At 33.5% G+C, this 15,319-nt stretch overlaps 1 protein-coding gene across 1 annotated transcript; it reads right to left on the bottom strand.

Annotated features, from left to right (window-relative positions):
* Positions 1-5,692: 5,692 nt before the first annotated feature.
* LOC107962319 (dof zinc finger protein DOF1.5) lies at positions 5,693-6,593 on the bottom strand. The gene has a single exon (XM_016898659.2). It carries the CDS (start codon positions 6,327-6,329, stop codon positions 5,826-5,828), a length of 504 nt encoding a protein of 167 aa, XP_016754148.1. The 5' UTR covers positions 6,330-6,593; the 3' UTR covers positions 5,693-5,825.
* Positions 6,594-15,319: the final 8,726 nt, after the last annotated feature.

The raw sequence follows: 15,319 nt of genomic DNA on the forward strand, positions 1-15,319 counted from the left end.
GTGCATTTCGGCCATGGTCCTTGCTTGAATATGAGATTTGTAATGTGATTTTCCTAAATTGTCTATGAATTTGGTTGTTGATTTCATGGTAATGGTATATTGAATCCATGAGAATTTAGTAAGGTTGCATTCGGCAACTTACTTGAAATTAAAAATCGATGTCTAAGCTTAGGTGATTTCGATGATGATATATGTGTATATACATAAGTATATTTAGTTGATTCGGCTTTGGTAGTTGCATGAGATTATTAGCCGAATATACTAACATACATATACATGTGAGATTGGATTGTAAATATTTAGCAAGGTGGTTAAACTAGTTAAATTATTGATATAGCTCAAGGAGCTAAAGGAGGTGAATCGAGCAAAGGCAAAGAAAAGGTTATCGAGTAGCCGAGTTGGAACCGTCTTACCCAACACGAGGTAAGTCATTAAGCATGTAGTTGGTATTATTTCAATGGTCATAATGTTGTGTATTGATGCTGAATGGAATGAATAAATGTACATATATATATGCATGTACGTATGTGATGATGAAATTGTTGAATGAAATAAAAGAGGTAAGATGTAATGAGTTGTTGATCTCGGCACTAAACGTGCGGGATAACCATTTATGACCATGAGATTGGCGCTAAGTGCGCGGGATTAAATTGTACAGCACTAAGTGTGCGATTCGACTTTGTTGCACTAAGTGTGCGAAATGAATATGATGCACTAAGTGTGCGAATTGACCATGCGGCACTAAGTGTGCGAGTCTGACTATGTAGCACTAAGTGTGCGATTTGATTACGTGGCACTAAGTGTGCGAGTTGATTATATAGCACTGAGTGTGCGGGCTCAATATACATTCGTGAATCATTATGGACACTATGTGTGCGACACTATTGAGCTGATCGCGGACAGCGGATCGGGTAAGTGTCTTGAGTACATGGCTAATATGTGCTATGCGTATACTTGGTGTTGAGCTCGGTAAGTTGAACCTATGTGACAACTATACTTGAAGTCACGTACATAAAAATTTATCGTAGGATGGGTGGAAGGCCGTTTTGTGGTTTGATTGTAACGAAAATAAATTGATTTATGAAAATGCTTCAATGTCCTATGGATGAGTATATGAATTGTGAATGCATGAATTGATATGAAATTGAATCGGTAGGTTGGAGGAACTATGGCATGGTTCGGTATGGATGGAGTAAATTGTCTCATTCCATTTTGTTCCTCTTGTGATAATGTTATTGATGTATAGTAGAGCATTGCTTATGACTTACTGAGTTATAAACTCACCCGGTGTTTCCTTGTCACCCATTATAGGTTGCTTGGACTCATCAATTTTTGCGGGGTCGGGCCGTCATCGAAGTCATCACACCGGATAGCTAGTTTTGGTACTTTCTTCTTAGTGTGCTTAGAAGATCATTTTGGCATGTATAAGCTAGTACGTTGTGTTTGAATTATGGCATGTAAACTTTAAGCCATGCGAAAATGGCACGAATGTTCGATTGAGTTGGATCGAGGGTAGGCATGAAATGGACCTAGTTACTTTCGTAACAGATGCTGGCAGCAGCAGTGTCATGAGATTGAAAAATCACTAAAAATAGTAGGAGTGGAATTAATTGATGAATAAATTATGTAATCGAAGCTCGATGAGTCTGTTTTCATGAGGAAGTAACGAAAAGATCATATGGGCAGTATATTAAGAGATAATCAGATTTTAGTGGGACAGGGCCAGAACGGTTTCTGGATTCCCTGCTCCGACTTTGGAAATTCATTATAAATTAACCAGAGATAATTAGGGGTCGTACCATATATGTGCAGATTCCTCTCTGAGTCTAGTTTCCATAGAAACAAACGGCAACAGTATTGAAGCCCCGTGCAGGGAGATATCCCAGTCGTAATGGGCAAAGGTCAGTGTAGTCGACCCCTGCAACTTGGGGAACTTTGACTAATAAACTGTACTAATTGGCCCCACCAAAAATTCTAGAAAAAAATACATAGATGGGCACATGAGTCTAGTTTCTGGGAAAAATTACGAAACTGATTTTCGAGTTACGAAACTCAAGATATGATTTTTAAAACGACTACTACACAGATTGGGCAGTGTCTGGAAAATAAATTTTGTAAGAGGTTAAAGCCAGTTAACACCTCGTGTTCGACCCCGATGTCGGTTTCGGGTTCGGGGTGTTACAAAGCTTCTATCTTTCTGCTTCTTGAAATTTGGTGATGGTGGTGGACTAGAAAATCCACGTTTCAATTTTTGTATGTCATGCACTCTACTATTTTCTTGAACTATCATATCCATTTTATGGGCCTTAGCCGTTATGACCACTAAACTCTGACATTTAGACGCCGCCACCAGGGTGCGAATTTCATCTCTTAAGCCCTATTCAAACTTCACACATAAGACTTTCTCAGTCTGAAACATATCTTTTATAGAGCAACTAAGTCTGATAAACTCTCGTTCGTATTCCATCACAGACATTAGTCATTTCTTGAGGTATAAAAACTCCTCTTTCATTTTTTTAACATACATCTAGTTCACATACCTTTCTCTAAATTTCTCTAGAGAATTCTAAGTCTATCAACTCCTCAAGGGTCACTCTTTTCAGCTTCTCCCACCATTGATACGTCTGCCCCTCTAACAAGGAGACTATACATAAGAGGTTGTTTGCTGACGTGCACTTTAATTCCTTAATTACTCTACAAATATGTGATAACTATTGCTCTACTATTGTGGGTTCATCACCCTTATCCCATAAGAATTCATTGGTGTCTCTTTTTTGTATCTCTCTCACATGATCACCCTTAGGTCCGGTTGCAGTTGGTACTAGAGGTGTAAGAGGTACTGGTCGTACCATTTCAGGCTGAGGTTGGGGTGTTTGGGCTCTCCCCATGAACTGGTCAAACGTCTGACTCATCATTGTGAAAAAGACATTGCGAAAACATTTCCAGCTGCATCTAGATCAAGTATAGGAGTCTACCTTTATGCCTGAAGTACATGGCTTTCAATCTCTTCACATGTTGCCTCTCTCGAATTTTTAAACATATTCTTTAATAGCCACAACAAAACTTATATTATCTCAAATTACAATGACTAAACGAAAAATGTATCATGCATGGCAAGATGTGACTTAGCTTTTAGTTTTTCGAGAATCAATTCAACCTTAGCTTTGATACCAAAACTTGTATCACACCATACTCAGATCCGGTGATTAGGTCGGGTATGGGTGTTACACTAACTGATTCCTTACTGCATACAACGTTTTAAGGTTGAGAAAGCCATTGCAGTTGAATTGAAATTTAGTTAATTGTTACCTCAACAGCTGTGCTATAAAACGTCCTATTTCACTTGACTAAACTCCCCTACCCTCGATAATAAAATACAACGTATATAAAACTTATTCTAAACGCACCATATAACTAAAGCTTAAAACATAAAATGCAGTGTATAACCAATAGTAACAACAAAATTATAAACAGTCTATGAAAGGTTCTAGAACAAATTGTTTGTTTTGCTGAATATATGCAGTATTCTTGCCCCTCAGCCAACTTGCAAACAAATTCAAAGGGATTTAAATTTTTAGTATTATTAACTTATTTTCAAATTTTATTTTTAATGGGATGAATTTATGATTTATCTCATATCAAGGATTATATTTTGAAGGAATTTTAAATAGATGTGTTCATGGGTTGTGTTCGAGTCAAGTTTAAGTATGATATTGATTTATTCTATGCTTGCTTAATTTTAATTCAGTGGTTTATACAAGTTCATTTTAGATATGTCTATATATATATATACATATATTTTAAAATTATACATATTTCATTTATTAAAAAATATAAAAGTAACTAAACTCTTTTTAATTTACTTGCATAATAGTATTATATGTTACTGTAAATTTAATTTTTATGAATTATAAATCAAATAATATGATACAAACTTAAAAAACGGATTAAATTGTGTTAAGTTTTAAATACTTGAGTCCAAATTTAATATTTTAAAAATAAATTTAGTCCAAATCTAATATTTTTAAAATAAGTTTAACTTGATTTAATATTTTTACTCATACTATTATAAATTTAGTAAGAAATCAAATTTTAATTCCAAGGTATTCCACTGAGGCCAACTACCGTCACACAAAAAGGTCATTCTGTAAAATACTTGGAGTGATTAGATTAAAAGGCTACATGAACAAAGCAGAGTCACTAAAAAGATCCAGTTTAGATTAAGATATTTAGTTTTTGGTAAAACAACAGTGGAGGGGTTTTCACCAAAGAATCGCTTCTCAACTGAAATCTCGGCCACTATAGAGTTAGCCCCCAGCCTTGACATCTGGATGGCCTTTTAGTTCAGTGTATGTAGAAAGCAGATAGAGACAGGATAACCATTAAAAAGAGGGCAGCGATTTCATCCATGCACTTGGCAACAATTCTGTCGTTTCCCGAATGAAATTTGTTTGACAAAACAGATCCCCATGGAATTTATATTTGAAAGCAACAGTAGCTAACGCTAGGCTTCATTCCTTTTTATTAGTTACCAATTTATGCATAAAGTTAGCTGAGATAGTGATAACTTTTGGCCTGGTGGCGTCTTTTGTGGACCGCTAATTATGTTTTCGGCTTTTCATGGAATTTCTTTCTTCTTTTCTGGGATACAATTTTAAGTGGTTGATTTCCGACACCGAATAATAGCATTGATACTTCAACACATGAACAATCTCTTTCCATTTTTAAAGAGATGAACCCATTTATCCGAATGTCTTTATTTGTGAATCAATTCCAACCCTTTTAATTACCCAAACTTCATCAATTACCAACAAAAAGAAAAAGGATGGCATTTCTTCTTATTTCTTATCCTATAATTTCTACTCAATTTTGTACATCAATTATATATAACCCATAAGATTAGAACAGTTCCAGGCTTTCACTCTACATGAATCAGGCATCAACCCTTTGTCTGAAGAATATTTCCCATTCTCTGACCAATCTTATCCCGCCAATTTACATCACGCGCATGATATGATGATTCCGTTTATCAATTTTTCCAGTGGTCTCATATTTTGATTAATGAAATTGGATATGGGAGATCTCATCCCTAGGTTGATTTTGTACTACTAACATACCCTATCATATTAAATCTGTACATACTTTTATATTAGGAGGTAGATTGTTTTTTAGTTTTTTACTCAAAAAATAATAAATTAATTCATATACATTAGATTAAAGAGTAAATCGATCTTTACTGTTAACATTTTCTTTATTACTATTAAACCCAACATAATTGATGAAATAACTAAGCAACTACATGTGACATGTCACAGATACCTCATACGAACACGGACCAATTTTAAACAATAAGAATAAATGAAAATATTAATAAAAAGATATATAATTATTTAATATAACATTCATAAATAAATTTTTCTATATTTAAATAAAAAATTAAAATACAATTTAAACGTTAATACAAAATAAACAAACCTGCCTATGATCATTGAATTATTGCACATTTCTCCTAATTATAATTTCAACACGCAATTTGAAAATACTAATCCCTTATCTACATCTTATAGATATTTCAGATTGCAAGTTATAATTAAATTAAATATTAAGAAAAAAACAATACAAAATTGATTTTCCACACATTTAATAAATAAATATACCCACCATATAATTAATAGTAACGTCAGAAGACTAATTAATCAAAAGCCATCCTGTATTTACATTGATCTGTAATTCATACAATTTTTTTTAAAATATTTGTTGAAACTTCTGCCAAAAAAAAAGAGAAAAAGGGAGAGAGAACAGACAAGAATTACTAGGAGTGAAAATCAGTAAGGTTGAAGTTGAGCAGCTGAGCAGCTTATTCGCCTCCGCTTCATTGGAAAAACTTGCTGGAAACCTCCACCATTGGTGGCGGCTACATGCCACTCGTCCAACACCATCCCTTCCACCTCAAACTGTTGCACCGCACTAGACCCATCATATAAACACCCTTCTTGGAACCCGCCAAGACCAAGACCAGGACCCGGTGGTTTGGCTTTCCGGCGGCCAGCCCCAACGGGGACGTTCCGTAGGGCTCCACCTGCTGTCCAGTACCTTTGGCAACCTTTACAGAAATGTCTAGGCTGGTTAACGTTGTAGTTATTGAAGTAACAAAATTTGGTCTCCATGCTCCTGCATCTAGGGCAAGGTATGATCTTGTCTGGCCTCTTATCAACTGTCGGATGATCGGCTTTGTTAAGCTCTCCGTTTACTTGTCTTCCATGCAACGAAATTGTTGTTCCAAATAGCTTGATCCCTTGCCCGGATTCTTGGGTATCCATTGTTACCATTTAGATCAACAAACAGATATGATCAGACAGAAAGAGAGCGAGACAACGGACAAAAGATCAGGTAAGAGGGTTTCTTTGGTTTGGGGTTAAAGGGTGTTTGAGACTAGTCTTATATATATGCGTGAGAGAGAGGGAGAGAAAAGGTAAAGAAAAAGTGAATGGAATTGAAGGGGAATGGCATTGGCATGTGAAGGGATGGAGTGGCCGCCAACGCCCAGAACCAGTTAGGTGGCGTGGAATAGTAGATGGTGAGCTTTTTCTCCACATCATCACTATTACTAACATTTAAAACCAAAAATCTTTTCCCAAAAGTGGGTCCCAATCAGGTAGGTTTGCTTACGAAGTGTCATATTGATTGAGAAGTTAGGAGAATAAATACAAATTAATAAAGAGATAAAATTTTGCTTCTTTAATGCTTGGACTTGTTTACGGGTCGTATTGTAACCTGATTTTTTGGTAAAATTATTATTTAATCACTTACAAGTTTTATTAAAATGTAAATAAATTAATTTATGTACATTAAATTAAAAATTAAATTAATTTCATTCATTTGTATTGTTAAAAATTAGTATGATTGATGGAATAAGAAAAAAGTGACATGTGACGTGCTATTTGTATCTTATGCTGAAGTACAATGACTAGTTTTTAACCGTAAAATTGAATAGAATTTTTTTATAGAATGATCAGTTTGCTCTTTGATCTAATGTGTAGCGATTAACTTATACATTTTTAAGTGAGGGCAAAATATAATCTCACTTCTAATATAGGAATATTCATGGTATTTTTAGCATTTAATTTAGATTCATCAAGTGGATTATTATTATTTTATTTAATAATAATTTAACTCCTACCAAATCAAGTCTTAATCCGGACATTTAACTCATAGAATGAGAAATATAATAGTAGGTTTTAATTTTCTAAAATATTCGTATTACTGTTTAAAAGGAATATATATGTATTTATATAAGCTAAAACCTTCATCCATCTTATTTTATATTCTAGATCTCTTTTCTTAGATTATATATATATTTACCCAAAGTAAAAAACTACTTTGCTAAAGAAAGAGGGGGGGGGGTGGAAATGAATTCCATCACTAATTGCATTAAATTGATGCATGAAATGATGGGTCAAGTTAAGAACTTGGTTCTCTTAAAGAATTTTCTTTTAACTTTATTTTTTTCACTATGAGTTGGCAGCAATTGTGCTAAAATTCGATTCCAAAATAATAATAATGGTAATTAAAATTCTTTACAAAAAGAAAAAAAAACCTTCATATATATATAATTATTAAGAAATTCAGCAATCCTTCATGTATATCAGCATTACGATTTTTTAAAATTAGAACACACTATATTTTAGTTATATTAAAAGCATGAAAAATGAAAGTTACTTTTTGTTGCTTCATTAAATTATTTGGTTTCTTGTCCAATCAGACTCCACCGGTGACATTAAAATAAAAATAGCAACTTTACAAAAAAGACAAAAGAATAGATTTATATGAAAAAAATTGGTTTTTCTTATGAGTTGTTAAATAAATAATTAAGTATGGAATAATTGCAATTCCTTTTTCTTTTCATCTTTTTCCTTTTAGGTTTCAATGGATTTTGATGATAACTTTGTTGCAAATTTTCTTTCATAAGATGTTGGATAATTTTTATTTTTCTTTTGGTAAAGGAATCTTTTGTTAATTTAATTAATGTCAAAGCTGCCTCATTTATGTCACCTTTTGGAATTATGTAATTTAGACAAGGAAGCCTTTACTTTTCTTTTAGTTGGAAAAAGATTCACTTTTTCTTTTGGATGCTTTTCAACTCTCTTTTTTCAGATAAAAGAAGAGGAAAATAAAGAATTCTTAAAGATCAAAGAGAAAAAGATATCTTTATATGGCATCAATAGTCTATTAAAGCACGAGCTCATTGCTCCTTTTCTTTTCGTTTCTTTATATTTCTTTGGTTTGGTTAATACAAAGGAGATGTCTAATCAAGTTTCTGTTAACATATTTTTCTTTTAATAAACATATATGCTTTATAGTATTTAAATTTAGTTTTAATATTTAAATTACTACTTAAAGTTTTTTTTTTAAATCTAGATTGGTATTCAAATTTAATTTTTATTACATATTTTAATAAAGTTTTGTAACACCATTCCAATGAGATGATATGAATCAAGTCCTAGCTTGTGCATAACTTCCCGTGATCAAGGCACGCAAAATAGCCTAATGCGATCCTTTAAGTAAATTTGGCTTACTTAATCACCAAGGTTGGCCAATTCTGGGAACATTCTTGAAGGCCCATTTACTTGAATCTTGTTGACTTAGTAAACACACTAATAAATTGTAGTTACTAGACTAATTTGAATTCTATGGGTAAGATAATATTGAAAGTTTAAATTCTTTAAGACTTTATCTTGTAGATAGACTTAAATCTGTATCATTGATGTAATTTAATCTATATTATTGGATGTAAGGAGAACTATACTATAAATAGAAGCCTTCCCCACCTCATTTGTATTATTGGGAATTGAACTAATACAATTGAAAGCATTTACTCAAAAGCTTTCTTGAGCATTCTTTCTTCTAGCTTATTTCATTAAATAACTTTTTAGCATAAATGCCTTAGAGAATTCTTTAATATTTTCAATTTTTGAGGGTTTAGGTTAACTTAGGTAATTTGAAGCGAATTCATCATTTAAGGCTGCATGATTACCTTAGTTGAAGTCTTAGCTTGTGATATTTGGTACTAGAGCAAAATTTGTTTAAGGTGAAGAATTGATATTGTAGCAATCCGATTTTAGGCCTAGTCGGAACAGTGGTTTCCGGACCACTAATACGAAGTCGAAGAAAGTATTTTATTATTAATTTTAAGTTATAACATGTTTATATTAGTGCATGAAAATTTTTGTGAAGTAATTTTAGTGATTGCATGCCTAATTGTGAAAAAAGACTAAATCCCATAAAGTGCAAAAGTCCTATTTTGATAGCTAAGGGTGTCAAATAGCTACAGAATCTAAATTGGAGGTTTTTAAAGGGAAATTAGACCCTTTAGAATAGCATGGCCGGCCATAGGAGAAAAAGGTGGTCAAAAGTAAAAAATTTGGTGAAATTAGGTGTTGAAATTGAATAAAATAAAACAAATAGTAAAAGTTGTCATTTTTTTTCATCTGTCTCTTTCTTCTCTACCGATTTTTCTCCAAGAAAATGTCCATGGAAGCTTGAAAAATATTCAGCAAGTTAAAGCCTTTGCAAGTAAGTGATTTGAGGGTTTTCTTGAATATTTTTGTACTTTAGAGGTCCTTGTAGCATGAGCTTTCTAACAAGGGGACTATTTTGCAAAATGGTTGAAAGTCTAGGGTTTTTCCATGATAGTAGACATGTTAATTTCTAAAATTTTATGGAAGAATATGAGTTATAGTTGTGAAATAAAAAACTTTTGTGAGGTAGTTTTCATGGAAACCCTAACTAAGAACCATTTTGCATAAGTTGTAAAATAGGTGATAAATGTGTGAAATAATGAGAACAGTAGGCTGCTCCTAGCATGAAAAGTATTCGTTTAGGCTTGGTTAATGAGAAAATGGGATAAAAATCGATTTTCAGGTCTTGGGGTAAAATGGTTATTTTGTGAAAGTCTAGGGGCAAAATGGTCATTTTCCCAATTATGAATTGTTGAGTACCTAGACCGATAAAATGATTAAAATTATGATTTTTTATTATTTTAGATCAAGAATTACATAATCCGGGCCTAGATCGGGGAAAAGCAAAGTTAGTAGACTAAAACCGACTAGTCGCCTACATTTTGATTACCGAGGTAAGTTGTATGTTAATAATGCAACTATATCTTTATGATGTGCAATTTTACTGATATGGCATAAATTGCTTTGGATTTGAGTATGAGAATACATGTTGAGAAATTAACATAGTAAGGACTTTCGTTGAACATTTGGAATAAACTTGGATATTGGTACCTTGATATTGGGAGATATGTGTGCTAGTGTAAAACATGTCTAGGACATGCATCGGCCTCGAGATATTTAAGTCAGTGTAAGACATGTCTGAGACATGCATTGGCGTTGAGACGAGAGCTAATGTAAGACATGTTTAGGACATACATCTGCCTCGAGATAGAAAAGGTAGTGTAAGACCTGTCTGGGACATGGCGTCAGCTTGTTGTGTGTTAGTGTAAAAGCTGTCTGGGACATGGAATCGACATTGATAGATGAGAGCCAGTGTAAGACCTGTCTGGGACATGGCATTGGCCTCACTATATGGAAGCCAGTGTAAGACCATGTCTAGGACATGGCGTCGGCATCTTAACCAATGTTATGGTTACCGAGTGTCTGGTAGTATTCCAATTGGTTCAACAAAAGAATTATGATTTATATCGAAATGAGAAAAGTTATGATTATGTAATGAGTGGTACAGGTACCTAATTGAAATGTATGAGATATGGGCTCAGTGTATGCTATATGAGTAGTATGGTATGGTGATGAGTAAGTTGTACTTACGTTTATTTATGGTATTCATGAATCCACTATGAAAGATTATAAGCATATTGCTTTATGATAAGTAGTTGTTGTTTATTTTCATGCAACTTACTAAGCTTTGTGCTTACCCTATTTCTTTTCCATTTTCTTGTAGTGCTGCCAAAGTACCTTGAGGATCATCGCTTACGTTGGAGAAGCCGGTCACACTATCATCTGAAGCACTTGGTATAATTAGATATTTTATTTTGATTATGGTATGTATAAGACCTTGACTTTTGAGTTTTGTGTCATTGTTATTTGGCCAAACGTGTTGGCTTACTTTAGCATTTGATTCACTATGTATAAGGCCATGGAAAATGGCTAATATTGAAAGTTTATATATGAATGCAAGATACTCTTTCATGAATGTGAAATTGTTGGCATGGTTGAATAAAAGAAATGTATGTAGGCCTTACCTATGGTTGTTTGGTTGAGAAATCATGTTTAGTTAGACTTGATATGTTGGTTGGCATTAAGTTGTGTTTCAGGGTGGCAAAAAGGCTTGGTAAATAGCCTTATATTGTCCACACGGGTAGATACACAGGCGTGTGTCTAGGCCGTGTGTGACTCACGGCCAGCCCCATGGGCGTGTCGTCCAGCCGTGTATCACCTGCACGTAAAATTTGTAAGTCAGAATGCATGGTAATAAACACACGGGCAGAGACATGATCATGTGTCTCAGCCGTGTGGAGGACACAGCCTCCGGCCACGGGCGTGTGCCTTGGCCGTGTGCCTCAATTTGGATACTAACATTAGTAACAGAATGTCAAGGTTTTTAGACACAGGCCATAGACAGGGGCATGTGTCAGGCCTTGTGAAAACCCCTGTAGGTTTGAATTTGGAATTTAATTCACACGGGTATGGGACACGGGCGTGTTCCTAGATACCTAGGCCGTGTGTGTCACACGGACCATCAACACGACCATGTTATAAGGACCTCACGGGCATGTGCCCTATTTTAAGAGTCATTTTTTTATTTAAATCGGTTTAAGGACCTGAGTTAGTTCCGAATAGTTTTCAATGAAACTTTGAGGCCTCGTAGGTCCACATTAAGGAGTTTAAACAAAGTTCGAAAAATTTTTAAATTTGATCAAGTCTCGGTGATTCAGAAATGTTTGATTGCAGATGTTTAAGTTGAGTAACACCTCGTATTCCGTCCTGGCTTGGGGCACGGGTGTAGGGTGCTACAGATATGGTGAATCAAGAAGATGATCAAGATGTCCCACCAAAAGCTCATGGGAGGGCCAAGAAAGCTAGCAATTCGAGAGATATGTTGCTAGCGATGATGGCAAAGTTGCCAAACTTGAGGAATCTATGGATGATGTAAAGGAAAGCTTCAAAATAGTTGAGGGTTGAATTATAGAGTTGGACTCTACAAGAGAAGAGCTTAAGGAGGAGGTGCAATGGGCTTTTAATGCCACTATGGATAGTCTGACCCAAAAGAATGATGCTCTTGAAGTCACGATTGTAACACCCCTAACCCATTTTCCTCACCGAATTAGGGTTACAGAGCTTTACTGTACAAAACAGAACAATAATTCAACTTAAGTATAAATTTCCAATAATTTATTCAAATTATAGCAAACATACACATTTGGGCCTTAAATCAAGCTTTCAAAGCCCTAAAAAAACTTAAAATTGATCAGGTATCAATTTGAATAAATCAAAAAATTTTAACCTAAAAAATTGGGAAAACAGAGGTCACACAGTCGTGTGGCCAAGCCGTGTGACACAGCTCAGACCATGTGAGCATTCGAAATAGGGACACACGACCATGTCTCAGCCTGTGTCTCAAACTATGTGAAATATGCACCAAAACTAACAGAGCACACACAGCCATGTGGAGTGACATGGCCATGTGACAAACTGTGTCTCAGGCTGTGTGCTTTCAAATTAACCGCTTAAACAAGCTAAAATCAAGCCAAAACTTACACATTTAAAACACACCATTTCCACAAACATTCATAAGACCAAAACTCATTCCAAACTTGCTCATAATATACTAAATCAATCATTCTATATGTTCTAACCAATGTATCAACAGTAGGTACCACAATTACAATCAATTTTGAACTTATTCAACAATATAGTTTCCATCATTTAGCATACATTATGCATACAAATGACCATATCACAAACATATCAAACAATCTTCTTCTTTTTACCCATGTGAGAGTGTGCATAACTACTATTATCTCATATGAATACACAACATTTACAAGCCTTCATCAAGCGACACAAACCAAAATGAACTTGGCACCATTAAAAAACAATCCAATGTCCAAAACAACATTTAAAACCTTATTACATTCAAATTATACCAAAATAACACACACCCCTATATACTACCAAATTAATTCAATGAATAATATGATTGTACTCCAATGACGTTTCCAACTGTTCAACTTTTGCGGATCTACAAAATATATATATATACATATATATATATAAGCAACTAATGCTTAGTAAGCTCATATAAAAAGAGTTAAACTCACCAGTTATAATAAATTAATCAACTATGAGTAATTTCATTTAGCCATAAATCATATTTCCGTTTTCCTATACACCAAACTCACAAGGTTAATAGGTGGAGAAATATAACATATAACATATCAAGCATTTCAATTTCACCATTCATCTATCATGTGACTATCGTGTACCTTCATTTTCTTTTAATTATGCTTATCATATGTTTTATACTCTTACTTTAAATCATAGATCATTTCATATGGTTACATACTCTGTAAAACTTTAATTACCCGTTCATATCATGAAAAGAATTTCATTAGATAAATTATTCATCCACATAATCAAATGTTACCTTTCCAATCCAAACACATCAACACAAAGTCCATTTCAAAGGACTTTTCCATACCATAAATCACATTTACTCAAAGTAACAAATTATACTTGTAACTAGGAAACTCGTTACAATAACTTTCCTTACCAATATTATAAATATGTCACAATATATATAAGCACATAAATATATTATAATTCTATTCTTTCATAACCCGATGAACTAGTAATTTAACTAGAGTACTAGAGTAACTATACCAATTCCATGTAACATTCCATATCATTTATTCCAAATCATTAGTACTTGGTTCACATACTCGGTCATTACTCCATTTTCAGGGGCATTGTAAATGCAGAACAAGGGCACATATGTGTAGTCAGGGGCACCAAAGTGCGAATAGGGGCATAGACGTGCAAATAGGAGCACCGAAGCGCGAACAGAATCACAGACGTGCAAATAGAGACACCGAAGTGTATATAGGGGCACCAAAGTGAAAACAGGAGCATAGGGTGTCCAAATAGAGACACCAAAGTGTATACAAGGGCACCAAAGTGTGAACAAGGGCACAATTGTGCAAACAAAAGCACTTCTTCATTTTCGCATACAAATAATTTATTTCAAATCCAAGAATTACTAATAACAATCTCTTATTAATTTCATATATATATATGTATAATACTTGCAATTCTCATTGTTATATAAATAACCAAAGTTATCTCACTTATATGTACAATTCCATTAATAGATAACAACATTAGTATTAACTCTCATATCACTTAATTTGACTAATTCCTCTATTTGAACCATAATAATAATTTATCACATCTTTATCAATTAATTTTAACATAACATAAATTAGGGGTGAGAAAAACTCGATTCGACTCGAAAAAATCAAAAAAAATTTTGAATTTCGAGTTAAACGAATCAATTTATTCGAATTAATCGAGTTATTCGAGTCAACTCAATTTTTTTTTTAAATTTCAAGTTCGAATTGAGTTTAGTTTTCGAATTCGAATAACTCGAATATCAAACTACAATAATTTACATTATTACCCCAAACTCCTAAACCTTTTCAGTTTCCTCCCAAAACTTTTACTCCCTCCCACTTTCCCCCAATAACTTTTGCTCTCCTCCCATCCCACCCCATTCTACACCAAACCCATTCCCCGCCCCCTTTTATTTTTGAATATTTTTCTCCCAAAATTTTACTCCTCCCATTTATTTTCCCCCGAAATTTTACTCCCTCAACCTCCAGAACTTTTTATTTTCCCCCTAAACTTTTACTTCTCACCATTTACCCCTAAATAAAAAAATTAAAATCATCCAAAAAAATTTCTAAACCTAAATAATAATTTTATTTATATCTACTATTTATATTTTTAAATTAAATTTCACATTTTGTATTGTTTATATTATTGAATTGTTTTATCATATTGAATATTCATAAATTTTTGCTAAAATTGAATTATTGATGATGCCATAGAATATTCATGTTAAAATTTTATGTTGGTATCAATTTCACATTTTATCTTTAAGATAATTTTTATTAAAAAATCACATTTTTTTACATTTAATATATTTTTTTAATTTCAAAATACATAATAACAAGAATCAGAAGATAATTGAAGCAACTAAGCAAACAAAGAAGTTAACCCATATATATAAGATTAAT

Source organism: Gossypium hirsutum, chromosome A06, assembly GCF_007990345.1.
Source record: "Gossypium hirsutum isolate 1008001.06 chromosome A06, Gossypium_hirsutum_v2.1, whole genome shotgun sequence".
NCBI lineage: Eukaryota > Viridiplantae > Streptophyta > Magnoliopsida > Malvales > Malvaceae > Gossypium > Gossypium hirsutum.